The sequence below is a fragment of the Petaurus breviceps genome, unplaced genomic scaffold, assembly GCF_028583685.1.
Source record: "Petaurus breviceps papuanus isolate PSGF00001 unplaced genomic scaffold, PetGlider_PUasm1.0 90881, whole genome shotgun sequence".
Lineage (NCBI taxonomy): Eukaryota > Metazoa > Chordata > Mammalia > Diprotodontia > Petauridae > Petaurus > Petaurus breviceps.
Window position 1 is genome coordinate 6,246,154 of NW_027187369.1, and position 27,620 is coordinate 6,273,773.

Consider the following 27,620-nt stretch of genomic DNA (forward strand, 5'->3'; position numbering starts at 1 on the left):
AGAAGATAGAAGCTCCAGCAGCTGGGAATATTTAGAATAGATAAAGGAAGAGGGGAGGAGGCTTCCCTCGGAGCCTACTGCCGGAGGTTAAGAGATAAGAATGGAACAAGTGCCTTAGGCCTTTTAGTGGAGAGACTAGCCACCAAGGTCACAGCTAATCTTGGTCCCAAGCGGTCAGTGATAAAGAAACAGAAGCCTTGGGATCTCCACTGTCTTTTTTAAAAAGAGGATTCTATAGGGTGGGGGGAGTAATTAGGAAGGGGCTATTATAAGCCACAATAAAATATTGGTGAAAGAACATGAAGGATGGGTGATTTTTATCAGCTTGGGAAACTCTAGTCAGACCTTGGGATAATCAGTGAGAAAGGCCTGGGGCACAGTTTCACAGATTCAGTGAGCTACCCAAGGTCACACAACTAGGAAGGATCACCAGAGGAGGTTTTCAACCTGGCTCTTCCTAATCTAAACTCAGCATTCTATCCAATATGCCAAACTGCATCTCAATAATAAAAATGAGCTTTTTTTTACTTTTGGAGGGCAACTGGGGTTAAGTAACTTGCCAAGGTTATAGCTAGTTGTTTTTGTGTGTGTGTGTTTTAAGTGTCTGAGGCAGGAACCGAACTGGGGTCCTCCTGACTCTGGGGCCGGTGCTATACTCACTGTGCCACCTAGCCGCCCAAAATGACCTTTTTTAAAAAGAAAATTAAAGCCTAATCAAAGTTATAGACAGAAAAGATGGTTCACTGATGAAGTCATTAAGACATGCAGAAGGTCCACATAGAGGTGAGGAGTGAAATTAAAGGAAGGCTGTGCCAGTCAAAGCAGAAGACAATCAGAGACTCAACTAGGAATTTTTTCAGAATAATGGCAACAAAAAGGACAATTGCAGAGCTAGAATTCAGGCACAGCATATGGAATTTAGTGACAGTAAACATTTCTCTAGGGATGTGTAGCAGCAAGCACCCCAAGCGTCCTCAGTGTAAAATTTACACTCTCATTACAATATAGTGCCTTTCTTTTTGTCAGTGCCCTCCTTGGATTATATGCCTAGAAGAAGAATCTCTGAGTCAAATGGTATGGACGTTTTAGTCAGTCAATTAACACTTATGAAATGCCTAATATGTAGGAGGCATTGTGCTAAGCACTGGTGATACAAAGAAAGGTAAAAAAATAGTCCCTGTTCTCAGGGAGCTCACAGTCTAATGGGGGAGACAACATGCAAGCAACCATATATGTTGTTTTTCAGTCATTGTTCAATCATATATGACTGTGACCCCATTTAAGGTTTTCTTGGCAAAGATACTGGACTGGTTTGCAATTTCCTTTCCCAGCTCATTTTACAGATGAGGAACTGAGGCAAACAAGGTTAAGTGACTTGCCCAGGGTCACACAGCTAGTAAGTGTCTGAGGCCAATTTTGCACTCCAGTCCTCCTGACTCCAGGTCCAACACTCTATCCACTGTGCCACCTAGCTGCCCCAAGTAACTGTGTACAAACAAGCTACACAGAGGGTAAATTTGAGATAATCAACAAAAGGAAAGTGTTGAAATTAAGAGGGATGGGGGAAAACTTCCTGTGGAAGGTGGGATTTTAGCTGGAATTTGAAGAAAGCCAGGACTCAGAAATAAGGAAGGAAAAAATTCCAGGTATGTAAGAAGAGATCATTGGTAACTTTGAAGAGGAAGGAAGTTTCAGCTGAATGATTTACCTTGTTCAGGAGAAAAGGTCAGCACCCTGAACCTCAAAGTATACAGGCATAATTATCAAGACAGAAACATCAAGTAGACAGATTTCCAAACTGTCCAACCATTACATCCATACCCAGTCAACATCTGGGTTTCCACATTCTGGGTTTTTCAAAGCCGGGGGACTCTCAACAACCGCTTCCCAGAATTCAGATCAAATCACAGAACACTTCTCAAAGTGAGTCCCAAAACAAAGCTACACATCAGGGCTTATATAGCCTTCTCCTGGCACAGAGAATGTAACAAACTTTTGGACCCACTGGCCAATTAAAAAGTATCTACTGAAAAACAAGCCTCCCACCCCAGACTCCAGGTGCACTTTAGCCTAGGGGCAGGGAAGATCTTTAAACCTGCATTTCCATTACATTCGGCCCCAATATCTTTCATGCCCATAGCACAGACAATTTACTTTTGAATTAGCACTGAACATTTCTTAGGTCACATTTTCAAAGTACAGAACTAAAGTTACCAAAGTGGCTACTGGCCCTTAAACAAACACAAAGTACATAGCATTATCATCTCAATTCAAAACAAGAGTTCAAATAAAGTTCTCTGGAGGGGGGGGAGCAGTATCCTTCCCCTCACACAGTTCCAGCCCCTGCTTCCAGGTACAGAGAGGGGGCTGGGCAACAAAACCAACAAGGTGGGGTCCCTGGGGATCCAAGGCACTTCATCCCACCCATCATAGTCACAAGTCCATCCTCCCCCAGGGTCCCAAACTGTGGGAAGCAGCCAGGAAACACACTCAGTGCCCCTGCTTTGCTGCTCAGTTCTTATCTTTTCCTGTGGCTGAATTATCAAGACAGAAACATCAAGTAGACAGATTTCCAAACTGTCCAACCATTACATCCATACCTAGTCAACATCTGGGTTTCCACATTCTGGGTTTTTCAAAGCCGGGGGACTCTCAACAACCGCTTCCCAGAATTCAGATCAAATCACAGAACACTTCTCAAAGTGAGTCCCAAAACAAAGCTACACATCAGGGCTTATATAGCCTTCTCCTGCCTCAGAGAATGTAACAAACTTTTGGACTCACTGGCCAATCAAAAAGTATCTACTGAAAAACAAGCCTCCCACCCCAGACTCCAGGTGCACTTTAGCCTAGGGGCAGGGAAGATTTTTAAACCTGCATTTCCATTACAGGATGGGAATTCATTAATATGGGTAACTTCTAGATAAGGACATTCCCTCTCCCAATGCAGGTTGGCATTTTCTTTGAACTTACAATCATAGAGAAATGCCTTGGAACACTGAGAGGTTGAGTGACTTACCCAGGGTCATGCAGCCAATGTGTCAAAGGCAACACCTGAACCCAGTCTCCCCAGCTCAGAGGCCAGCTCCCCATCCACTGTACAACACTACCTCTGAGACATCTGTGTAGCACCCTACAAAGCACTTTCCTGCCAACAATTTTGGAAAGAGCAGCTTCAACTGCAGGATAATGTAGATTGCATCAGACTACAAAGGGTTGAGGAGGGATGGGGCATTGAGTAGGGGGAGAGTAAGGTTTAGCTGAGAAAGGAAGGAGAGATGTGGGCTAGCTTGAAGGGATGGGCTGGGCCAGTGGAGGGGGGTTTTAAGGATGAAGTTGACCTGGGCATGCTTGAAGGCAATAGAGAAGGAACCAGTAGATAGGGAGAGGGTGAAGATTCAAGACAGTGAGCCAACTGAGGGTGTGGTGTGCTTGAGAAAACAGGAAGGGATAGGATGGAGTACACAGACAGTTGGGCTTTTTCAAGGACTTGAGGAAAGGAGGAAAGAGGGAGAGATAATGTCAAGGGGCTCTGAAATGAAGAAAATGGGAGAACTCCCATTGAAATCCTCTGTTTTCTCTAAGTAAGAGGCAAGGTCCTGACCTGAAAGAGAGGAGGAGATGTGTGGAGCCTGAAGAGGGAAGAGAAGGGATAAAATAGCTTCTATGGAGAGTGAGACAGAGTCAATTCTAGAGGAACCAAAGGCTCCATGTTCCAATGAGGACCCAGTTGAGGCTGAATGATAGCTATGACATTTCCTCTGGTTTCTTCAGTGGCTCATGAGGAGGCAGAGAGGAAAAGGGTAGTGAGAAGAATCCATGGCTGAGGATAAATAAAGCCCAAGCAGGAGAGCAGGGAAGGGATGCAAGAACAGAGAATTGAAATGACTGGGTTGAGGTGGAAAGGACAATAAGCGACATCAGAGCAGAAGTGATGGCCTGAAAAAGTAGGGGGGAGGTCCTGATGAGAACAAAGGACAGGTATAGGAGGGATGAAGAAAAGAGAGATGGAGAGATAGGAAGCCATTGTCAGAGAAAGGAATGTCAGTGTTTCTAATTAGGGAAGTGGGTTATGGCAAAATTCAGGATATGGTCCTCCCTGAGCATGACTGAGTTGAACTGAAGGAGAAGGTCACAGGCATAAGGAAGCTGAGGAAAATGGGAGTTTAAGGGACCATTCACATAGATATTAAAGCCCCTTAGGGCTTTAATCCATCTTAAGGGCAAAAGCTAGGGAGGAGAAGAAGGTGGTGTTCCATATGCTGAACTCCTTGAGAAAGGAAGGCAACTGACCTAGGGGTAGATAAACTACAGCCATCAGAAGTTAAGATGCAAACAAACAGTGAAGTAAAAAAATGTCAGAGCTAGAAGGGACCTTAAGAGGGTACCTTCCCTATAGAAATGGGGAAATAAGACTGGAGAAGAGAAGTTCACACAGCAAATTAGTGGCAGAAGCAGGAGCAGAACCCAGGTCTCCCAGGTCACCCAGATCCCAAGCGCTGTGTCCACAACACCACCTTAAGTCCTGGAGCAGTACAGGATTAAATGTTCCCAGCAAAAACAACACCATCCTAAATGGAAAACTACTTAAAAGTGGAAAACACAAAGGAAAAACACAGTGCTTGATGGAACTGTCATGGTGGACAGCTGCTTAACCTTTCTCACCTCCCTTTCCTCGTGAGGCGTCTGGCCATCCAGCCGACAGTACTCATAACCCCTCCACATACAATAATCCTCCAGGATGTCCAACAATCGTGTCATCTGGCTAAAAATGAGGACTCTTGACCCTAAACATGTTCACAAAATAAAAGCATGTAAGATTGAAAAGGTCGTTTCAAAATCAGAACATAACATGCCACATGACAAGCTGTATGCATTTAAAGGTGCTCAACATCCCATTGAAAAATACACATCAGCGTTTTTAATTCATTAACTATTCCAGGGACCAGGAAGACTCAAAACTGGGCAATGTTATTCTTTTTTTTTTTCTTTTGGGAGGAGGGAAGGCAGGGCAATTGAGGTTAAGTGACTTGCCCATGGTCACAGGGCTAGTACATGTTAAGTGTCTGCCACTGAATTTGAACTCAGGTCCTCCTGATTCCAGGGCCAGTGCTCTATTCATTGCACCACCTAGCTGCCCCTTATAATTTTTTTTTTTGCTTTTTTATTGGAGGGGGGAGGGCAGAGCAATTGGGGTTAAGTGACTTGCCCAAGGTCACATGGCTATTAAATGTTAAGTGTCTGTGGCTGGATTTGAACTCAGGTCCTCCTGACTCCAGTGCTCTATTCACTGTGCCAAATAGCCACCCCCTGGGCAATGTTAATCTTACACAAAAGGTTCACACACATTTGTGGAGGAAAATCAAAATTCTGCTTTGTTTTTCTCACCCTGTTCTTTGAGTTTTGACAAGAGTTTATCCAGAGCAACCATTTTTCCACTGTTATTGACAAGATGGGTGTCAGTTGTATATGGTGGGCCAGGTTCAGCCCCATCAAACAGGTAGGGATGATTACAACACTTTCGCAACTGCATGAGAATATTCAGCAGCCGCATTTTATCCATCTTTCCAGCTGAATTTAAAATATCAATATCTTTCATCAGGATCCGTGTGTACCTGCAATTTTAGAAGTATGATATAATTAAATGATTTAGTAAAAAATTCACTAATACCATAATGCAATATTCTCTTGGTAGCTATTTTAAATTCCCATTTTAAAATAATGAGATTTCTAGCAAGATTAAATTCAATCAGGAAAAAAAGTGCAAAGAAAAGTTATGGGGAAAAAGTACGGATTTGAACATTTAAACTATTTTTCTTTCATTGACACCGATTTCTCCTTGCTTTAGACATCAATGATAATGGAGATCCATTGGTAACTATGTGCTGTAAAATGTTTTTTCTCATACTTCCCAGTCTTGGCTTCCCATGTTTGAACTAATCACCCTCTGATGGTCCTTCAGAGGTCATTTCCAATCCTGTAAACAATTTCTTCTCTCAACCTTTTTGCACAAGTCAAAAGGGGGTTAAAGACCTGATTGACAACAACCACAAAGGCTCCTCAGGGCTTCTGTAATACTCTCATTAAAGTGAGTGAGATTCTGTTCTTTTCTTAATGCCATTAATAGATCGCTGACTTGTCCGGCCTGTGCTTCATTAAGACTTCGTCTCAATTTCCTCTTTACTTACACATGGCTAATCATATCTCATCATCCACTTACGTAATATGCACAATCAGTTTTCTTCAACCTTAATAAGAAAACTTCATGTTAAGCTTATTTTAAAAACTTTAAATCTGAAATGATTTTACTCCCCAAAACAGAACATAAAATGTAAGTTACCAAATAAAAACAAAATCAAAATGCTACCAGGTCAAGTTCAAAGAAACAAAATTCTCTTGGACAAGCATGAACATTCAATGAAATGAAAAAGCTTACCATTCCCTTTGCATCTTACTTAGGCCAAGGTAAATTTTTACTTCCTTTTTAGGAGGTAGGCTCTTTTCTACTTCAGCTTTTATACGCCGTAACAAAAATGGTTTTAAAACCTAAAGAGTGAAGTTTTTCATGAAAGTTTATAAGGCATTTAATACCGCAAGTTATATATCTTACATGATTTTAACCCACATTCTAATTCTGAATTTCCTTGCCATCATGTGAACTGAAAAAAAACCCAACTTTTCCAAATTTGGGGGCAGCTCAAGACAGATTGTTTAGGTATGCCCTACGGGTATCTAGCCTCCTATCTTACTGCTGGGATTTACCTATCTGGAACCAATGGGCCAAATGAGTGTGTCAAAACCACAATGTCCATTCCAAATAGCACAAATTGACTGAAGGTCGCCCTGGGCCCACATTATTGAAGAATTTGCAGCTGGAAAGCCTCCAAGGAGATCTTGAGACATGGTGCTAAGTACTGGTTGGTTAAGTGGGGGCAGTATGGTGGAAAGAACAGCTCTTGGCACTGGGAAACCTTGGCTAGCTAGACATTCAGTCCTTGCTTTTCTCTATGTCAGATAAGCAATGCCTCCCTTATCTTACATGACAGTAATATTCTATATACCAACTATCTCAAAGGGTTGCTATAAGTGAAGCCCCCAAAGAAATGTGAGCTATTATTATTAACTATGCCAAACCACAGTAGGTCCCAGGGAACTGATCAAACCCTGAGCTTACCTGGGGGTCTATGCCAAAAATGAAATAGCCAGAAAAGGTCAAAGAACTCCCCAATGGGTGAATTTGTTCAGAGGTTCCTCTGGGTGATCTGAATGGTTCAGAAATCCCAAAGGTCTGGACTGAAATAAGACTATCCCCCAAGAGTATTAGTAACCCTGGGTAAGAATGGGGGGTGAGAGAAGTCAGAAACGACCTGCTTGCTCTAGATGAAATACCTAAGGCCTTTGTAGAAATGACCATAAAACTGTTAATCCAATTAATATAACAACAAACACCACCAGGCATTCATAAAACAATTTCGACCTCTTATTGTGAAAACAGAAAATCTCATTTTATCTTCACAGCCCCTGTGAAGGAGTAGTGCCAGTTTTATTAATCCTACCTTAACAGATTAAGAAACTAAGTCAGAGAGAGGGCCAAAGAAACATTACACAGCTGGCTGAAGGCAGAATCTCCTGACTCCTAGCCTGGCCTTTTTACCACCAGCAAGTGAGTATAAACATGTGGGAGCTGTCATTTCTCCAAACAGATGGTTAATGGCTTCTCTCACAAGTGATGAGGAGGGGGTATAGCACCATCACCTTGCCCATGAACCACTAAAAGAAATAATAAGCCCATATGCGAACTTGGGTTGGTGTCCCATAGGTCATCGGGTCTTTAGGTTCATAATGTTACCAGTACCAATTATTAGTTCCAATTTTTCAATGTTAAATCATGACTTGAAACAAATCATGAGGATCTCCCCAGGTTCTGTAACTTTTGAACAAAAAAATAAGGGAAATGCATCCATGTAATGGGATCAAGAGTTTCCATTTCATCATGGAAAAATATATGTGTGAGAGAAACAGATTATAATAGCATTTCAAGGGCAGAAAAACCAGAAACTAACAGTAATAGTGATAATAGTAATAATAGCCCTCAAAGAGACCCTTAAGAGTTACAAAGTGCTTTACATTTGTTATAAAATAGATAGAGGAATGCAGGCCAATCGTGGGAGGAAAACCAGCCATGTTCCTTCATGTACCTTGGGATGTATAAACCAAAGTCTAGCCACTGTTTAGAACAAAGGATTGTTATCTAGTCCCCAACATAAGAGTTAAAAGAAATTTCATTTGGGGGCATTCTGCCTTGCTTTTGTTAATTAGATGTGGTGGGTAGTCTCTGACTATGACTAAATATAGTCTGCTTTAATTAGGGAGAGGCTTTGTAGTCACGTCATCACGGAAGACCAGAGCTGGGATAAGGTGACAGGTAGTCCTGAAGAGTCAAAGCAAAAAAAGCTGGTAACAGGGAGAAACAGAGACAGAGATCAACAAAGGTATTCTCTGGCCCTGAGGCATCAGAGGTGGCAGCTGGCCCTCCACTCATGTTTTCTGCCTACACATGCCCACTCTTATCATTGATGTCTTTGAAGGGAATGTTCCACTTCTTACTACTTACTATTCTTCTTCTTATTGTTATATACTTATATATACTGTTGTATCCTTCTCACCCTATTTCCTATTTCATTCAATATCATAACTTCCTGTGGCTGCCTAAGAAAAGTAAACACATCAGTAAGGGCTAATAAGCTGGGATTTCCAGTAAAGGTGGGCCCATGGAGTACCTGGAACCTGGACTGAATTTTCTGAGAGTTTAAAATGAATGGGGAATGCCCTCTAAACACTGAAAAAGTATTCATCAACAATTCGACAATAGTAACAAGTGACATAATAATAGCTGGCATTTACATATTGCTTTAAGGTTTGCAAAATGTTTTACATATATTATCTCATCTGATCCTCATAACCCTGTTGAGGTGGGCACCATTATTATTCCCATTTTACAGACAAGAACACTGAGGCACAGAAGAAGAGAACATACACTTATAAAATGCTTACTACATGCCAGATACTGTGTCAAGCACTTTACAAATATTCTCTCATTTGACCCTCACTAAAGCTGAGAGGTAGGTGCTATTATTATCAATATTATCTCCATTTTTTTTTTATTTTAAGCAATCGGGGTTAAGTAACTTGCTCAAGGTTACACGGCCAGTTATTTCTGGGTGTGGTGCTGAGCACCTGAGCCCGGGATTCGATCTCCAGGTCGTCCCAGCACTGGAGCCGGTGCTCTTACTTGCTGAGTCACCTGGCCGCCCCTAAGCAATTGGGGTTAAATAACTTGCTCAAGGTTACACGGCCAGGTGTTTCTGGGTGGGTGCTAAGTGTCTGAGCCCGGGATTCGATCTCCAGGTCTTCTCAACACTAGAGCCAGTGCTCTTACTCGCTGTGCTACCTGGCCGCCCCTATTATCTCCATTTTATAGCTGAGGCAGACAGAGGATAAGTGACTTGTCTAGAGTCACACAGCTAGGAAGCACCTAAGGCAAGATTTGAACTCAGATCATCCTGACTCTAGACCTAGCACTCAATCCACTGCCCCACCTTGCCATCTCAACTGTCCAGTTATCCAAGGAGCACTGGACCAGAGGGAGCCAACAGATGCTTCCGCATTAGTCCCATGTCACGGAACAAAACCCTTTAATAAAAGGATTGGGGGCAGCTAAGTGGTGGCAATGAATAAAGCACCAGCCCTGAAGTCAGGAGGACCTGAGTTCAAATCTGACCTCAGCCACTTAACACAAAACTAGCCATGTGACCTTGGGCAAGTCATTTAACCCCAATTACCCTACCTTCCCCCCTCCAAAAAAATAAATAAATAAAAGGATTGGTTCTGTAAAACTTGGACTCAGTGAAAAGGCGGTACCCAAATACCTAGAAGGCCACATGTGATCTTGAAGCCGCAGGTTCTACACCCCTGGATGACATGGTCCCTGAAGTCTCTTCCAGCCCTAGATGTGGGAGCCAATATGTGACCCTGGCAAGTCATTCCCCCTCCCTGGGTCTCAGTTTCCTCCCCTATAAAGTGAGGGAGTTAAACCAGATGGCCTTAGAGGTCCTTCTTGCTCTAAACTGATAAGTATATATACAACTATGGGCATATATGCATATGACAGCATACAGGTTATGGACACTGCCCAAACCGGCACAAATCTAGCCTGGCCAAAGGGACAAACAGGAATGGTAATGCTGGAGAATAACTGAGATGACATTTGTAAAGTGCTTTGCAAGCCTTAAAGCACAGTACAAATGCTAATTCTTCTTATTATTAATAGAACATCGGCAATAAGTAGGAATTAGTGAGAATGTGTGAGGCCTTCCATGCCAAAGAAGTTATTGAAGGCAGAATAATGAGGCTCAGGACATCACGTGGGGCATTCAGCAGTGCCCATTGTCATGGCAACAATAATCCCAGCACCTCCAGATGTTAGAGCCAGGGCCCACACCAGGCTGTTAGGCTACCAGTGCTACTAAGGACACATATAACTGAGAAGCTGGGACTTCCAGAGAATGCACCTCCAGGTTAACTTTGTGGCAATGAATCAACCCTCTTTGCCTCAACTGTTCTCGGATGACTGGTGTCCAGAGCACAGGCTAACTTGAAAGCAACAAAAAGTCACACGAGGCAAGAAGTGAGGGAATGACCCCTGAGGACCCCAGCTTTGTTCCTTAGGGGGAACAATGCCTTACTGTTGAAACAATGGAATTAGTCAGAGCTGTAGAATGGGGTGCCAGAGCAAATGCTAACCAGTCCCACCCAAGGCACCAACAAGCAGTGATGGTTTTGAATGTCTGGGGCCAAAGGGAAAGCTTGAGCTAGTGAGCAGTACATTCTGCTGGCCCAGAATGACAAGAGATGCCTCTCCAGCTGCTGGGGAGATGTCACAAGTATGTCTCTGTATGTGGCCTCCCTGCCAGGAGCCCCTCTAACCAGCATAAGAGACTTTGCAGTGAAACTGCCTGAAGAAGGCTTGGCAATAATCTTGCCAGTCTCAAATGAGGCCTTCCCATCCTCAGTGACACTCACAGCCTGAGCATTTCAATCACTCACCACTGAATAGGTTGGGACCCTTGAGGGCTGAGCCTTGAGGAACCTGGGAGCTCGGCAGAGTCCATGTGGGGGACTGCCAGCACCATCAGAAACACAGGGCAACAAACTGTCCAACCTGCTGACACTGGCATCAGAGACACATCTCGATAGGAACAATGCCTTGGAGCCTCCCAAAGACATCTGTGGCTACAAGACTGGCTGAGAGCAGCCTAGCACCTCGCCAAGGCCTCAGCTCAGAAACACTCCTACAGAAGCCAGCAATGATACTCTCCTCAAGGTCACTGTCAAGATAGTGGCATGGTTCTGCTGATGAAGCACAAAGTAACAGCAGACCAATAAGAAGCTGTCCCTTATCAAGTAGACTAAGCAAACTGCTGGTCTGTGAGAAGAGGAGGAGGACAAGGAAGAGGAGGGAGAGGAGGGAGTGGAGGGAGAAGAAAGGGAAGAGCAAGAGGGGAAGGGGGAGGAAGAAAAGGAAGGGGAGGGGGAAGAGGAGGAAGGAGGGGAGGGAGGGAGGGGGATGAGGAAGAGGAGGGGGAGAAGAATCATTTCTAACATTTATACTCCACTTTAAGACTTGCAAAGGGCTTTACATATATTAGTTCATTTGATCAACAATATGGAGAGGTAGGTGTTATTAGTATGCTTATTTTAAAGATGAGGAAACTGAAACTCAGAAAAGTTAAATGACTTTCTCAGACTCACACAGCCAGCAATAATAAAAGCTAGCATTGGGAGGTTTTAAGGTTTGCAGCAAATTTTATATTTGTTATCTCATTTGAGTCTCTCAAGCTTTGGAATTAGGTGTTAGTACTATTAGTCCCATTTTACAAATAGGAAAACTGAGGTCCAGAGGGGCTAAGTGACTTGGTGAGGTCACAGAGCTAGCAAAGAGTCAAAAGCAGAATTCAGACTCAAGTCTTCCTGACAACAAGTCCAACACTCTCTCCCCTGCACCACCCAGCTGCCTACAGTATACGGTCCAGATAGCCCCTAGAAGAGCCAGGCCCTGCAAAGGCATTATTTCAGTGCCACACATGGACTCCAGCCCTCAAGGACCCCAGCATATTCAGTGGTGAGTGACTCAAATGCTCAGGCCGTGAGTGTCCCCGAGGATGGGAAGGCCTCATTTGAGACTGGCAGGATTCTTGCCAAACCCTCTTCAGTTAGTTTCACTGCATAGTCTCTTATCGTGGTCAGAGGGGCTCCTGGCAGGGAGGCCACATACAGAGACATACTTGTGCCTTTGCCCCAGCAGCTGGAGAAGCTTGGCAGTTCCTGGTTTGGTGTGTCTGTGCACATCAGGTGTGCACCACTAGGATGGTGCCTTTCTTGTTCCTCTCCCCAAGTCCTAATCATTGTTGGCACCTCCAGCCCCACCTACCCAGGATGCAGCACAAGCTGCTGGCTTTTTCCTTTGAATAAATCAGAGCAGTCTCCCCTGTCTTAGAGGCATCTTTTGTCATTCTGGGCCCGTAGAATGTGCCGCTCACTAGCTCAAGCTTTCCCTTTGGCCCCAGACATTCATAACCATCACTGCTTGTTGGTGCCTTGGGTGGGACTGGTTAGCATTTGCTCTGGTACCCCATTCCACAGCTCTGACTAATTCCATTGTTTAAAAAGTTAAGCCAGCGTCCTCAGGGGTAATGAGAGAAGAAAGAAAATAGGTGTTGGTATCCACTAGAGGGTTACTGAAATCAACCAAGTCTGGCCCAGCTGTGGAGGGATCCCTGTTTAGAGAATAGGGCAGGGATGAAGCCAGAGACAGTCAGTCCCCTTCTGCCAGGGGTGGCTATGCCTGGGAACCAAAGGGCACCGACAGAGCTGAGAGGCATCAAGAATCAAGCAGGAGCTCAGGGGTGGGCCTGCAGAGCAGCACATATGAGGATGCCACCCACTAACTAAAGAAGGCACCAGGGCTGATCCTATTACACCAGGGACCCAGCTTATATCTGAGGCTTCAGGAGGAAAGGGAGAAGCCATTCCTGGTGTAGCTAATTACTGGATCAGACAGGAGTATGTGCATCACATCCAAACACAGGCTAGGCTATCATGGAGTGTATGTAATTTCAGTTTCTGCTGAGCAATATGCTCTGATTGCTAATGTTAGGCATTCACTCACACACATTAAACACCCACTGTATGCCAGGCATTATAGAGAAACAAAAACAAATCTGTCTCTAACTAATTTGGGGTAGGATAATACTAACTGAAGGGGGAGCAGGCAAGGGAGCAGGATCAGAAACAGTCTCCTGTAGGGATTTGAGTGTGTGACCCAGGGCAAGTCACTTAACCTCTATCTCCCTTAGTTTCCTCATTTATGAAATGAAGATAATAACAGCACCTATTTCCAAGGGTTGCTGCAAAGATTAAATGAGACAATGCTTGTAAAGTACTTTGCAAACCTAAAACTGCTCTATAAATGCACTTGTTAAGAGGCAGAGGTAAATTTGTGCAAAGTATATGCACAAGTTGCATATTTCTGGGTGTGGTCTGTGCATCTAGTCACAGACTGAAATTTGCGATGTTATGTTCTTTGTACTACATAGGAATCTGGGGGCTTAGTTAAACATAGGCCATGTTGTCATACGTGTACAGACAATAAGATGTGAATTCTGTCTGGTGCTTGCCCTGATGACAGCTGTATGCAGTTTTAGGGTAAAGGCCATGTATATGAAGTAGACTATGTGGGTGAGATGATCATCTGTGATTTACTAAACAATTTCTGTGGCTTTATGATATTTGTTGGTAGATATTAGCATGTACCCCATGTAATCCGCTTGGGTTGACTATTTCTTATTAGTGGTAGAATACAGGAAGAGTGCAAGGCTTTTGGTTGACTAAAATAGACTATCAAAGCTCAAAGAGTTTGCTGTTGACAAATATAAACCTAATAAAGGCAGGACCAAATAAAGGCCAAGTACAAAGAGAAGAATGGCCTCCACTTACTTTTTGTCCAGGTTCATGTTTGTTCATCTGCCAAATCAGAGAGGATTTGGGGACTTTCTAAACCCAATTCAAATAGCCGTCTGGGACAAAGTTGTCTGGTGCTGATTTGGCACCAGAAAGGGTAATTAAAGGAAAAGATCATTATTAGCCTAATGATACCTGGCCTGCTTTTCCTTAGCTGGGTGTCAGGGCTACCGCCTTTGGCCGTAATTATAGAATCCTAATTAGGAAGACATTTTCTAGTCACTGTACCCTAGGAGACTGAAATTGAAATGGCTGGCAGATGGTCCTCAAGAAAATGAAGCCCAGAAGCCGAGAAAAGGGCAAGTGGAATAAGCATGACATCCCAGAAGAGAGAGGCAGGGAGATGTAACGCCCAACGAGGAAACAGTGTCACACTCAAGCATGAGCCTAGAACAGCGGCAGAGTGAAAGGGCCACAAGACAAGTTCAGGGAGGTCAGAGTTGCCATGCCCTGGCTTCCCATGTTCCCTCGGTTGGTTGCCTATGTGTATGCCCCCTGGCCCAGCCCCTCCTCCTGATGAGAGAGGATTTATTGGAAAGTGCAAGAATGTTCTATTAACAGCTTTTCTTACTATGTTAACTCATTAAATGTCTTTGCTTTGACCTAACTGTATCTTCTGGGTGTCTGGGAAAGGTAAAACAGATTAATGAGAGGGATGAGCAATTTGAGAGTATATTGGAGGGTGGGACCCATGGGTGAAACAGAAAGATCAGTACAAGGCTGAAGAGGGCACACTTATAGCTCTGGAGTGGTTGGGACAAAGGAAAGAAAGGAAATTGCCTGTAGCAATCCAGTTGTTAAGAGGTGATAATTGACCATAAAAGATTTAACCAGGTCCCTGGGGTTGAGTTGTAAACACCCCACAGTGGTTTAAAAAAACAAGGCTGAAAATCTAGACCATCCTAGGGGAAGTTGGGCAAGACATGCAAGGGTGCAATTTTTGTACTCTAGTCACAATGGAAAGACTGTTCCAAATTTAAGCAAACCTCCCTCAACGAGAAAGTGAAGGGTCTCACACTCACATCTCTCCCCACTCACAGTTGTCAGAGAGGATGAAGGGCTCCTAAAGGAAACAAACAAAAGAAAAAAAGCAAGGCTTCCATGGGAAAAGCAACTGAGGTGGCCTCTGGGAAACGTGGCCCTCTGCAGGATGACAGATTTAAAGTATTATTATATAGAAGAGAAAGGGAAAGAAAAGAACACCTGTACAATTAGAGCTTAAAAACTTGCTCTTCCTGGGGCGGCCAGGTGGCTCAGCGACCTGGCCTGTAACCTTGAGCAAGTTACTTAACCCCAATTGCTTTAAAAAAAAAAAGTTGCTCTTCCTGAAGAGGAAAACTAGATGTTTTGAGGAGGAAGGGGCTGCCTGTCCTCCCAAGAATGCTATGGTAGAGCCACTGAGGGAGAGATCATGGTCCAGCAGGGGGAAGAGGAAGAAGAGAAGAACAGGAATAGTTGGTGACTCTCTGCTCAGGGGAGCTGAGGCACTATTTGTCAGTTGACTCAATAACAACAGAGGGATCTGTTGTCTTCCAACAGAAGGCATGTATCCATCAAGGACCTAACAGGGAAGTTCCCTCCTGAGAGTTATAAAATGGAGAACAAAGGGGCAAGTAGGTGGCACAGTGAATAGAGTACCGGCCCTGGAGTCAGAAGGACCTGAGTTCAAATCTGACCTCAGACACTTGACACACTAGCCATATGACCTTGGGCAAGTCACTTAACCGCAATTGCCCTCCAAAAAGCCAAAAATTAAAAAATGGAGAGGGGGTGAGTAAGTGGCACAGTGAATAGAGTACCGGCCCTGGAGTCAGGAGGACCTGAGTTCAAATCCAGCCTCAGACACTTAACACAAAACTAGCCGTGTGACCTTGGGCAAGTCACTTAACCCCAATTGCTCTCCAAAAAGCAAAAAAAATGGAGAAAAACTACCCACTTCTGGCGATCACCTGGGCATAAATGACACTTCCTGAACGATCATCAAAAATACTGCTGAACAATGGATGAGAAATTGAAGCCCACAGGAACATAAGTTGTGATTTACTGCTTCCTACTGAGGGCAGTGAACAGCTGGTCAAGAAGGTGGTGTCTGAGAATAGTATCCAGATTACAGAATACACTGCTTACAGTAACAGGGTTGAGAAATTCTGGCCAAATCTAATAAAAGTCAATACTAATGTATCTGCCAGATAATTTAAAAATCTAATCAAACAGGCTTAAACTTAAAAAGGAGAGAAGAAAGAGAAAATTGCCTATGCATATCCCTCAAATTAGATAGTTTACTGTAGAGGCATTAAACTCACAGTGGAACCCAGCTGAAATGTAATCGGAAAAAGTTTAATTAAACAAAAATACAATACAACATAGATAATGTTAATTTATGGTTTTCTAAGTCAATGTGTGACCTGCAGGGATCCATTTCTATCTGAGTTTGACACCACTGCTAAAGAGAGTGCCCATAAAAATTAAAGACTAGCAACTAAGACACTCAGAAATTCACAGAAGACAAAATCCAAGAAAAAAGCAGTAGCAAAAATTCACAGACACGGGGGCGGCTAGGTGGCGAAGTGAGTAAGAGCACCGGCCCCAGAATCAGGAGGACCCGAGTTCAGTTCTGGCCTCAGACACTTAACACCCACACACAAAAATACTAGCCGTGTAACCTTGGGCAAGTTACTTAACCTCAATTGCCCTCCAAAAAAAAAAAGCAAAAAAAATTCACAGCCTCAAATGTCTTTACCCAAATGACCAAAGTTGAGGCAACAACAACCCAAGGGGACAAGTTTGACCTTATAGTTATCACTGAGACCTGAAAGGATGAAATCCATGACTGGACTATGGTTCTGGATACTTTGTTCAAAAGCAGGAAATGGTGCACAGAATTGCACACCAAGAAAATATGCTCATGTGAGGAAATCCAGGAACCGGAGCAAAGGAAAGATTTTAGGTGCAGGTCAAAGAATGGAGAAACAGAAATGATTTTATCATTGTAGTATATTACAGACAACCTAGAAAGAAATGAGAAAATAGGTCGAGTTTAGGAAGCAGATCACAAGCCTAGGCAATGGCATAAAACACTAGTGATGGAGACTTCCACGATCTGAAAATCTGCTTGAATTCTCTTTCTGCCAAAAACAGAGCAGCCAATAACTTCCTGACTTGTCTTAGTAATGATTTCATCCTCCAAAGAGGGAAGAACCAAGCAGAAGAAATTCTAATCTGAATTCAAACAGAGAAGAGCCTGATAAATGCTGGGGTGGAAATAATGAGAATTGAGGACAGGACACAGAGGACAGGAAGGAAATCCAGTATCGTCTGACATGAACATGAAATTCCAAGAAAGAAGATGTCAAAGGGTTCAGAGGAAAGATATGTAGGATCCCGTGGACTAAAATGTTAAAGGGGAAATCAGTCCATGAGGAATGGGAGATGCTCAAGAAGGAAACTGAAGACAAAAAGGGAAATTTTCCAATTGAGGAAGAAAGCTGGGATTGATCTGAAGAGAATGATATGGATGCAGAGGGAACTCACCGAGCAACTTAGATTTAAAACAGAAATACACAGAAGATACAAGCAAGACCAAGTAAGAGAAAAGAAATTTAAGAGTGTGCACAAAGGGGCGGCCAGATAGCACAGCAAGTAAGAGCACCGGCTCCAGTGTCAGACTGACCTGGAGATCGAATCCCGGGCTCAGACACTTAGCACCCACCCTGAAACACCTGGCCGTATAACCTTGAGTAAGTTACTTAACCCCAATTGCTTAAAAAAAAGTGTGCACAATACTGTAAAAAATAAGACAGGACCTTGAACAAGTTACTTAACCCCAATTGCTTTAAAAAAAAATAGGACAGGGGCGGCCAGGTAGCACAGCAAGTAAGAGCACTGGCTCCAGAGTCGGGATGCCCTGGGGATTTAATCCCGGGCTCAGACACTCAGCACCACACCAAGAAATAACTGGCCATGTAACCTTGAGCAAGTTACTTAACCCTGATTGCTTAAAAAAAAAAATAGGACAGGGAATACTAATGTTTAGAATGCACTGAGGCTAGTAAGGGAAACTGAGGACAAAAAAGGGGGGAAGGAAGTTATCCTGAGAGGAGAGGAAGGATCAAAGAAGGGAGGGCTAGCACCTTTGCTTGGGGTGGCTGGGATGATGATCATTGACATGAGAGAGAAGGAAAAGGGGCTCAATTCTCATCGTGTTTCTGTTTTCTATGCAAAGAATGACCTTAAAACAGAAAATGACAGAACAACAAAGACTAACAGGGAGTTGATAAGTAAGGAGCTAGCAAGAGAGCTCGTTGCCCTTCACCAATTCAAGTCACCAGACCCAAAAGAGAGGATAGCTTTGGGTCCTGAAAAAAATGAACAGATGTGATTGCTAATTCATCGTCAAGGACAGCTGACAGATCATGGAAAATAAGAGAGGTACTACAAGATTAAAGAAAGTCAGAAGAGAACAATCTATGAATTCTAAGCCAGTGAACTTGACTTCAATTCCTGGGGAAATTCTAGAACAGAACATTCAAGAGATGATTGGCAAAATCTAGAAAAGGAAGAGGCCATGACAATAAGCCAGCATGGCTTCCTCAAGTAAAACTAACCTGATTTCCTCTGTTGAAAGGGTCCCTATATAGATAGCAGGGTCCACTGGATGGGGAACCAGCTTTGAAGTTAGGAAGACCCAAGTTCAAGTCTTGACTCCAATGTGTGCTGGGCATGTCACCTTGAACAAATCACTTCACCAGTCAGTCCCCCAGACAACTCTCTAAGACTAAAAATTGCAGAGAAAGTGCCAACCTTCATCAAGCAGAAGGAGTTCCCCCATGGGGAGTTCCCGATATCAATTAAAATTACCAAATTAATAGATGAGAGTTATACTGTGTATATGATTTCTCTTTAGTTTTTCTTTTAGCAGAGCTCTGGATAACATGTCATACTATTCTTGTGGAGAAGACGGAGAGAAATCGATTAGATACTTGATATAATTAGAGGGATTCAGGGTTGGCTGGATGGTCAGACTCAAAGAATAGTAATTAATGGTTGATCCAATGTCAACATGGTCGAAGGTCTATAGTAGAGGACCCCCAAGGATCTGTGCTTAGACTTAACACTTTATTAGTAAGTAGGATAAAGGCACATATGGCAGATGGACAAAGGCAGATCTACAGATGACAAAGAGCTGGAAGGAATAGCGAATACATGAGATGCCAGAATCAGGATCCAAAAGGATATTCAGAGACTAAAGCACTGAACTGAATATAGTAAGATGAAATTGAATTTTAAAAATCTGTAAAGTCTTGTACTTAGGTACTCAAAAAACCAACTTCATAAGTAAAAGTCAGGGGCAGATGTTTGAAAAAGATCTGGGGGTTTTAGTGGACTACAAGCTTAACGAGTCAGAAACATATTAGTGGCCCAATGAGCTAATGTAACCTTGGACTGCAGTTTCCAGGACTAGGGAGCTGATCGTCTCACTGTACTATGTCCTCATCAGGTCTCATCTGGAGTACCGTGTTCAGTTCTGGGCAGCCCAGTCTAAGAAGGACATTGATAAATTGATAAAGTGGAATGTATCCAGAGAAGGGCGCTCAGGATTGTAAAGGGCCTTGAATCCACCCCATATTAGGAGCTAGGCACGTTTAACCTCAACAAGGAAAGACATGGGGATTTCCACTAGTTATATTCAAGGCTCTAAAGGACTGTCATGTCAAAGAGGGCATAGATTTGCTCTTTTAGGGGGCTCCCCAGGAAGGGGTGAGGCAAAACCATTAGCAGAAACTACAGAGGCCAACTGAAGTTTAACACCACCAATTAGAAGTGGCCCAAAAAGGAACTGACTGCCATGAGATGTGGTAGGTTCACCCTCCTTGGAAGTCTTCTATGGGCAGCTGGACACCCACTTGTCAGTATGACAGCTGGGGAGGGCCCTTCCGATGCTCAAATTCTGTAATTTTGAAACCCATCAACAGGGGCTCGTTGAGCTGGGCTTCTGAGTGGATGTATAGCCTGAGTATCATAAGCTTGGGGGAGCTTTTCTAGGGGCCCCATATGCTCGATATGTAGAGAAACAGATGAGAATCATTTTAGAGTGAACAGGGAGAATGGTCCTGGCTCTGGGATGTCACTAAGGAAACTCCTTCTACCAATGCAACTCATCACCTTCTTGGCCAATTCTAGTCTTAAAGAGTAAGTGGACTTAGGCATTGCTAAATTAAATGACTTACTCCGGGTCAGACAGCCAGGAAGTGTCAGAGGTGGGGCTTGAACCTGGGTTTTCCTGGCTCCGAGGCCATCTCTCTATCCTCTGTACCACACTTAGGGAATGAAATTAGGCACTCAGGAGCTAGTGGTACAAAATGGATTGGATAGGAAAACAATAAAGTGGGAAAGGGAAATGGCCTGGAGTGCCCAAGAACATACTGCCCGAGATGTCCTAAGTAGGCATCCAGGACAGGGTCAGAGACTCGAGGTAATAAGTGTGTGATTTTGTGCTCCTGTTACACTGGTCAGGGTAGGTAGCTAAGGGGCATACCGGCCAAAGCTAGGGATTGCCCCCCTCTCTGCCCCAAAGCTGCAGATGACTGTGTGACTTCATTCATTTCATTTGCATTTACTCAATTACCTTGGTAACTATTACTTACTGCATGTAGTCTTTCCACGAGCTTTTGATCACCAAGACAATTTTTAGTGTCAAACCAGGAATCAAAATCCTGTAGAGGGAGGGAAAAAACTTCAATTAAGTACACAGCTTTCTAAAAATTAAATTAACATTTATTGAGACAGTTCACAGCAACTACAAATACAAGGGAGAATATGGTAGGGTGCCGTAGGAGAAGTCTAAAGTGATTATGGAGACACAGAAGGATAGAGGATGTCTAGGCTATAGGGAAACTGAGGTGGTGAAGGGAAATAAAGGAAGGCTTTGAGAAGGTAGTGGTATTTAAGCATGAATGATGGGTAGGATGGCCCAGATAGAGATGAAGGGAAAGGCACTGCAGGCACAGGGGCAGCAGGAGCATGGACAGTTGGTATCCCCAAGGAGATGACAAAATCTAGTCTTCCCCAGTCCAATTTAGTTCCCGATAATGGTTCACCCTAAACAAAATGTAATTATTAACTATGCAAACAGTTGGTAGGAACAGTTAGTAGGAACTCCTGATCTAAGGTATAGACCACTGATGCAGAAAAACAAAAGTTATCACACAGACAAGTGAACAAACAAGAATTATTATTTAAGCAGGTATTAAAAAGAGACAACAGGCAACCGAATTCTGTAACTGTCTATAGGCAGTTAATCTGGGCTCTGAGGAGAATCAGGTTCCACCATCCTCATACCCCTGAAGTTCAGATTGATACAGAAGCAATTTGTGCTTCTAGCAAAAGCAAGGAAAAATATTATCACTATATCCCATGAGCCCTTCAGCACCCAGATCCTAATGACTTCAAGAAATGGATGTGAGATTCTTTTAAAGAGACTATATAGTGTGTTTGTTAGCCTGCTTGCTGAAGCGCTATTCCAAACACCTCAATAGTGCTTTGAATGTTAAATGCCTCATACACAAGCCTGGGCAGGTTGGCACAGGAGGTGACCTGGGCCCGCTTTGGGCAATGTCGCCTAAGTGGGAACAGCAATGTGCCACGTGCAGTTAGGGGCTGCCTACTCTTGGAACCCTAAGATAAAGGGAAAAAAAGATTTTTCCAGGTGTGTCCATTTTAAGATAGTTAAGAACAGCTTAGATTCTTAAACAAACAGAATCACATACAAATAAAGTACTATACATTCAATTCAGTTCTGTTTTAATAAGTTCTGTCTCCAAACGTCTTTTGAAATCATATCATCCAATTTGTAAACAGATGTTTGTGAACATGAGAAAAATCAAAGCACACAGCTTAAACTTACGTCTGCAGAATTGAAGACATCAGGCAGCAAGAAATTGAGTAATGCCCAGAGCTCGTGAAGATTATTCTGCAAAGGAGTTCCAGTTAGCAACAACCGGTTTGTGGTCTTGAACTCCCGAACAATCTCAGAAAGCTGGAAAGATAGCAGATAGAGCAACATATCTCATTGGTAGGATATTCAGAGACTTGGTTCTCACTCCCTTCACTCTTTACCCAGAAAGGAAACCACCAAACTGAAGGAAAAAAAAAGTCTGGTATGGAACAAATGATTGAGAAAGGTACAGCATTGGAGCATGGCAAAATGAGTGTTTCTGTGCTCACAGACCACAGATGGTACAGGGTACCTGGGACAATATTCAGAAAGTGCTGGGTTACAGAGATCAGCCTCAAGTATCTCCCCTGAAGGCAAGGCTCATCATTGTTCATTCATGGTCTCCTCACAGCCTACCAACCTTGTTCCCCCATATACCTGACCAACTGTCCTCAGAACTACAGGGGCCAGAACCAAGGCCAATTTTGTGAACACGCTATATTAAATTTCTAAGACCCAGAGTAAACATGAAGCTTAGTCATTGAAAGGCATTAAAAGTTTTGCTTCTCAAGGAAGCAAAAATGCTTCAAATTAATTGCCAATGATAATGGCCACATCTAATAACTTTTTTTTTTAATTCTTTGCTTACCCTTTTCTGAAATGAATAAGCAAACCACCATCACGTGACTTTTTTGTTGTTGTTGTTACTTTTTGGAGGGCAGTTGGGGTTAAGTGACTTGCCCAAAGTCACACGGATAGTAATTGTGTCAAGTATCTGAGGCTGGATTTGAACTCAGGTTCTCCTGACTCCAGGGCTGGTGCTCTATTCACTGCGCCACCTAGTCGCCCCTCTACATCACGTGACTTCTTAAAAGGCGCTGTATTCAATATGAATCCAATGCTGTATCAATCTGAATCCAATATATGCCTGTGGGTGGTTCTATGTTAATTCTGTCTCCCAATAAAGTATCTTAGTGATCCAAAGAGACTGCTCACTCTAACATGAGACCAGAAGTTTTTCCAGCTGTTGTCAGAAATGAACAGCAAGACTGTCAACACATCTCACTGTGATTTACAAGCCTAATCTTATTTTCACAATCATAAAAGGTCAAGAAAATATTTTTAAATCAAATAACACACTGACCCTCTCAGTAAAAGGCAAAAGTTACTTCTGAATTATGATTATAAAGTACTTTATTCAATATAAAAATGTTGTATCATACCAGTGTTAAAAGTAAGAGAAACACAGCAATGCAATGATCTAAGATAATTCCCAAAGACTCATGATGGAAAATGCTGTCCACATCCAGAGAAAGAACTATGGAGTCTGAAAGCAGATTGAAGCAGACTATTTTCTCTTTTTGTTTTTTCTTTCTCATGGTTTTTCCTTTTTCTACTGATTCTTCTTTCACAACATGACTAATTTGAAAATGTTTTATATGATTGTACATGTATAGCCTATTGTTTGCTGTCTTGGGAAGGAGGGAAAGGAGGAAGGGAGAAATATAGAACTCAAAATCTTATAAAAGTGAATGTTGAATACCATCTTTTCACATAATTGGAAAAAATAAAATACTATTAAGTGTGGGGGGGTAGATAGGAAGCAGCAGAAATATTCAATAAATTCCCAACACCCTTTGCATTATTAACTCCATTAAACTTTTGTCTCATCTTCAAGAATGAGGCCCAAGAAATTTGATTTTCCAACAAGAATGTATCATAACTCAAACCCATTTTTAAACACAGATTCACTATTATGACTTATCATGATCAAATAATAATAATGGGTTTTTTTATCTCAATAAAGATATAGATCAGTAGCTTACCTTGGACTTTTCATTCTTGATTCTATGAGCTTCATCAATGACTAAGTACCGCCAATTAAACTTTTTGAACACGGACTTTTCTTTAATTACCATTTCATAGGATGTGACACAAACATCCCACTCTCCTGGCATCATTACATCACGAATAAAAGCAGCCTGTTACAGAGTAAATTTGTTTCCATTAGAATATCATTATGTGAAGATCATTGTTAAATTCTTACCAAACCATATAGTCTTAGCTAGCATCAGAGGATGCTTCTGGGAGGACTGAATATATGTATAGCAAAAAATAAAATGGGTTTGGAGCCTTATATTATATAACAAAATAAATTCTAACTGAACAGTGACCTAAGTATTTTTTAAATCATTAAAAATGGCAAGAAAAAGGAAAACTATACTTGTTTCAACTCTAGAGAAGAGGTAAAGTTTTATCAGATAAACAGAAGAAAACATTAGAGACAAAAAAAATCAACGAGCTTGATTATATTAAATGCTTGGGTTTTTTTTTCTTTAAAGAAAAACCTTTAAAATGAAAAGAAAGAAAACAGATTGGTTAAAAAAAATTGTTTTTAATATACCAGAAAAAAGGTGTGGTACTATAATGTCCAGTTGCAAGACTAATAACAAACAATCCCCAATAAGACAATTTTCAAGGGACATAAACAAACAAATTATAAAGGAAGAAATACAAACTATTAAAAATCTCATGAAAATATGCTCAAACTTCCCAATAATCAGAGAATGCATTTCAAGACAACCTTAAGATGCCTCCTTATACCCACTAGAATATCAAATATATAAAAAAAAAACTATTAAATCCAATGTCATCATGGCTGCAGTGGAAGATTTTGGTACCATAAAAATATAATCATAATTTAGAAGTATATGGAAAACTATGGAAGGGTCTCTATAAGAAGATACAGAATGAAAGAGACCTAAAACTATAAATTTTGACCAAAGATATACAACAAAAGAGAAGGAAAAGAAAAGGAAGGCAAGAAAACAGGACCCAAGGTGGCAGTCGTGGTATTCTCCTCGAAGGGGACAAAGTACAAAAACATCCTATTTACCAATTCCCTTTGGGGGGAAGGCACCAAGAATGTTTGTTTTGAGACTACCTCTTCCTATCTCACCCAGGGTTGACCTTTCATAGACCCAATTTCTTGTTTTGTTTTTTTTTTAAGCAACTGGGGTTAAGTAACTTGCTCAAGGTTACACGACCAGTTATTTCTGGGTGTGGTGCTAAGTATCTGAGCCCGGATTCGATCCCAGGTCATCCCGAATCTGGGGCCAGTGCTCTTACTCACTGTGCTACCTGGCCACCCCCCATGGACCCAATTTCAGTGATGATTGGTACAGAAGATTGGAGCTGCTCACCATTTTCTGACTTGTGCAGTTTCTTTTGGCTCTACCTTTTTACAGGCTAAGGGATAAGATTTTTTTTCCTTATGTTTTCTAGATTGTTTTTCTCTTAATCCAAAGGACAAATTAACTAAATACTTTCAAAAATACCTTCAGTTAACAAAAGTCAGTCTTAACAACTAAAAAGGAATTAAATCCATATCAGTGACTCCAACCATTTCAGCCTAAAGTCTGAGAAAATGACCTTCCTCTTCCCTACAAGAACAAATTTTATTTTTAAACAATGTATTAAAGTTCATGGCATCTGTAGTAAAAATGCGGGGGCTAATATATACCAGTGAATGGGATGTCTGATGGGAGAGAAAAAAAGAGGAGAGGGAATCAACAGGAAAAAGAAGAACAAAGCTGGAAAGTTGACGTGAGCCTAAAATATGAAAAGGGAGGATGATAAGAGAAAAAACAAGTTATCAGGAACCTATAAAATCCAAAGAGAAGGATGGGCAGAAGCAACATGGACAGGAGACATGGTGGACGGAGCCAAGATGATGGATCCAGATAGAACAGGAGTGGAGGAACCCCCCGAAATAAGTCAAATAACCAAAAGTCTGATTATTTAGGTTATATTATGGAAGAAAGGCTAGGGAGAAGGTAGAACAAAACTTGTTTCAGAGAAAGGGGTATACCAGTCTCATGGCAAAGATGACAGCTAAAACCGGTGAAGTTTTGACCAAAAATTACAGAAATAGATCCAGGGCCAAGCCCTTCCTCCATCCATTATCCAGAAAGGGCTCAACCCAAGACTAGAGAACACAACGAGCATGAAGAGGATGTGACTTGAAATGCTTTCAAACCCAAGTAAGTCAGTGGTCAGGGTAAAATTAACTGAAGAGCTCAAAGTTCACATATCCTGAATGCTGAACCTGACATAGGTCAAAAGAAATCACCAGAAATTAACATGGGGCAGTGAAAGGCTGTGCTGAGAAAGGCCTGCCTAATAAAATAAGGCTGCAATCCTGCTGAATAACTAGGACTCTTCTCTGCATGGAGAGACATTTTGTCAGTGAAAATCTGACTGTGACTTGTGCCACCTGCTGGTTCTTCCAAGTTTTGCACAGCATATGTATTGTAGTCTTTTTTCATTTAAAAGAATTAAAATTATGCTTTGAGACATATGAATGCTCTCACAACAAAAGTCATAGAATTTTAGATCTGGAGGATGTCTTAAATCATAAAAGTCCAATCCCTACATTTTTCCAGATAAGGACATGGAGGGGAAATTACTTCTACATGTAGAAACATGTAGTTAGGCACAGAGTGAAGCCTCAGAAACAAATGACCCTCAGTTCCATGTTTTGTACATACCATGTTGTCCTAGAGATACGAGTATGAGTACAAAACCAAGGAGGTCATCACTAATATGCATACTTGAAGGACTGGATTGATACTGCACATGGATGGTGAGAAGTAGCCCTACCAATGTCCCCAATGTAATCCCCAGCTATCCCAGAAAATATCTAACTTTGGGGTAGATAGGTGGTGCAGTGAATAGAGCACTGGCCCTGAAGTCAGGAGGACCTGGGTTCGGTTCTGGACTCAGACACTTAGCACAAAAACTAGCCATGTGACCCTGGACAAGTCACTTAACCCCAATCACCCTCCAAAAAGCAAAAAAAAAATCTAACTTTGCATTGCTGAAAGGATGACTTTTGAAAACACCAAGGAAAAAAGACCATGAACAGAGAGCCAAATAACAGGGAATCAAAATCCCTGAGAAGCTAACATTTCTATAACATTCTCCCTACTATGCCTTTATCCTTCTCTACATCCCTCCTCAGGAGGTACATTTGTTATCATGCTAATGACTTCCAAGAGGAATGATTTGCAAATCGAAAACTTCTCATATCCCCTCAATTCCAACTTCCAGTGGGGTTATTGAGGTAGGGCCTGGATGTGAAGGAGGTGGCACTAAGTTACTATATGCAATGAGTCCATGCTTTCTGTCAAGGAACCCTCCCACCTCCCAACCTCCCAGGTTGGAGGGTTCGACAGAGAACCCTTCAAAAGCTACTGTTTCCGAATGTTCCATCATGCAAGGGCCCATGTAGTTTACCTCTGTGATCTGTAAAAGACTGTATCAGAGGAGGATCAATATGTCAGTAATGCACAGACAGATGAAAATGAATAATGGGTTCAATAACCTAGAGACCTAGAAGCCTGAATGGTTTCCCCCGCCTACCTCTCGGGTGCCTAATTTATTTCTTTAGTCTGACAAGGGAAGAAAAGAATCTTCTATTTCCAAATTCATAAGCTGAGTATTTTAGTATGTGAAGGATTTATAAAACTAAATCTAAATCAAGCAATTTTTCTCAAGGTAAAATGAAAAGAGAATTACATAATTCATTGTGTTCCATACTTTGGAG

The 27,620-nt window shown here is 42.2% G+C and overlaps 1 protein-coding gene across 3 annotated transcripts in view; it reads right to left on the reverse strand.

Annotated features, from left to right (window-relative positions):
* SMARCA1 (SNF2 related chromatin remodeling ATPase 1) overlaps nt 1-27,620 on the reverse strand; it is a 114,449-nt gene that overhangs the window by 54,463 nt on the left and 32,366 nt on the right. For all 3 annotated transcript variants that reach the window (XM_069074042.1, XM_069074043.1, XM_069074041.1), the window contains exons 7-12: nt 23,839-23,994; nt 21,983-22,114; nt 20,724-20,792; nt 6,437-6,546; nt 5,389-5,615; nt 4,666-4,787 (exon numbers count right to left, since the gene is read on the reverse strand). In XM_069074042.1, coding sequence (XP_068930143.1) covers nt 4,666-4,787; nt 5,389-5,615; nt 6,437-6,546; nt 20,724-20,792; nt 21,983-22,114; nt 23,839-23,994 — 816 coding nt within the window. The remainder of the gene's footprint in view (nt 1-4,665; nt 4,788-5,388; nt 5,616-6,436; nt 6,547-20,723; nt 20,793-21,982; nt 22,115-23,838; nt 23,995-27,620) is intronic.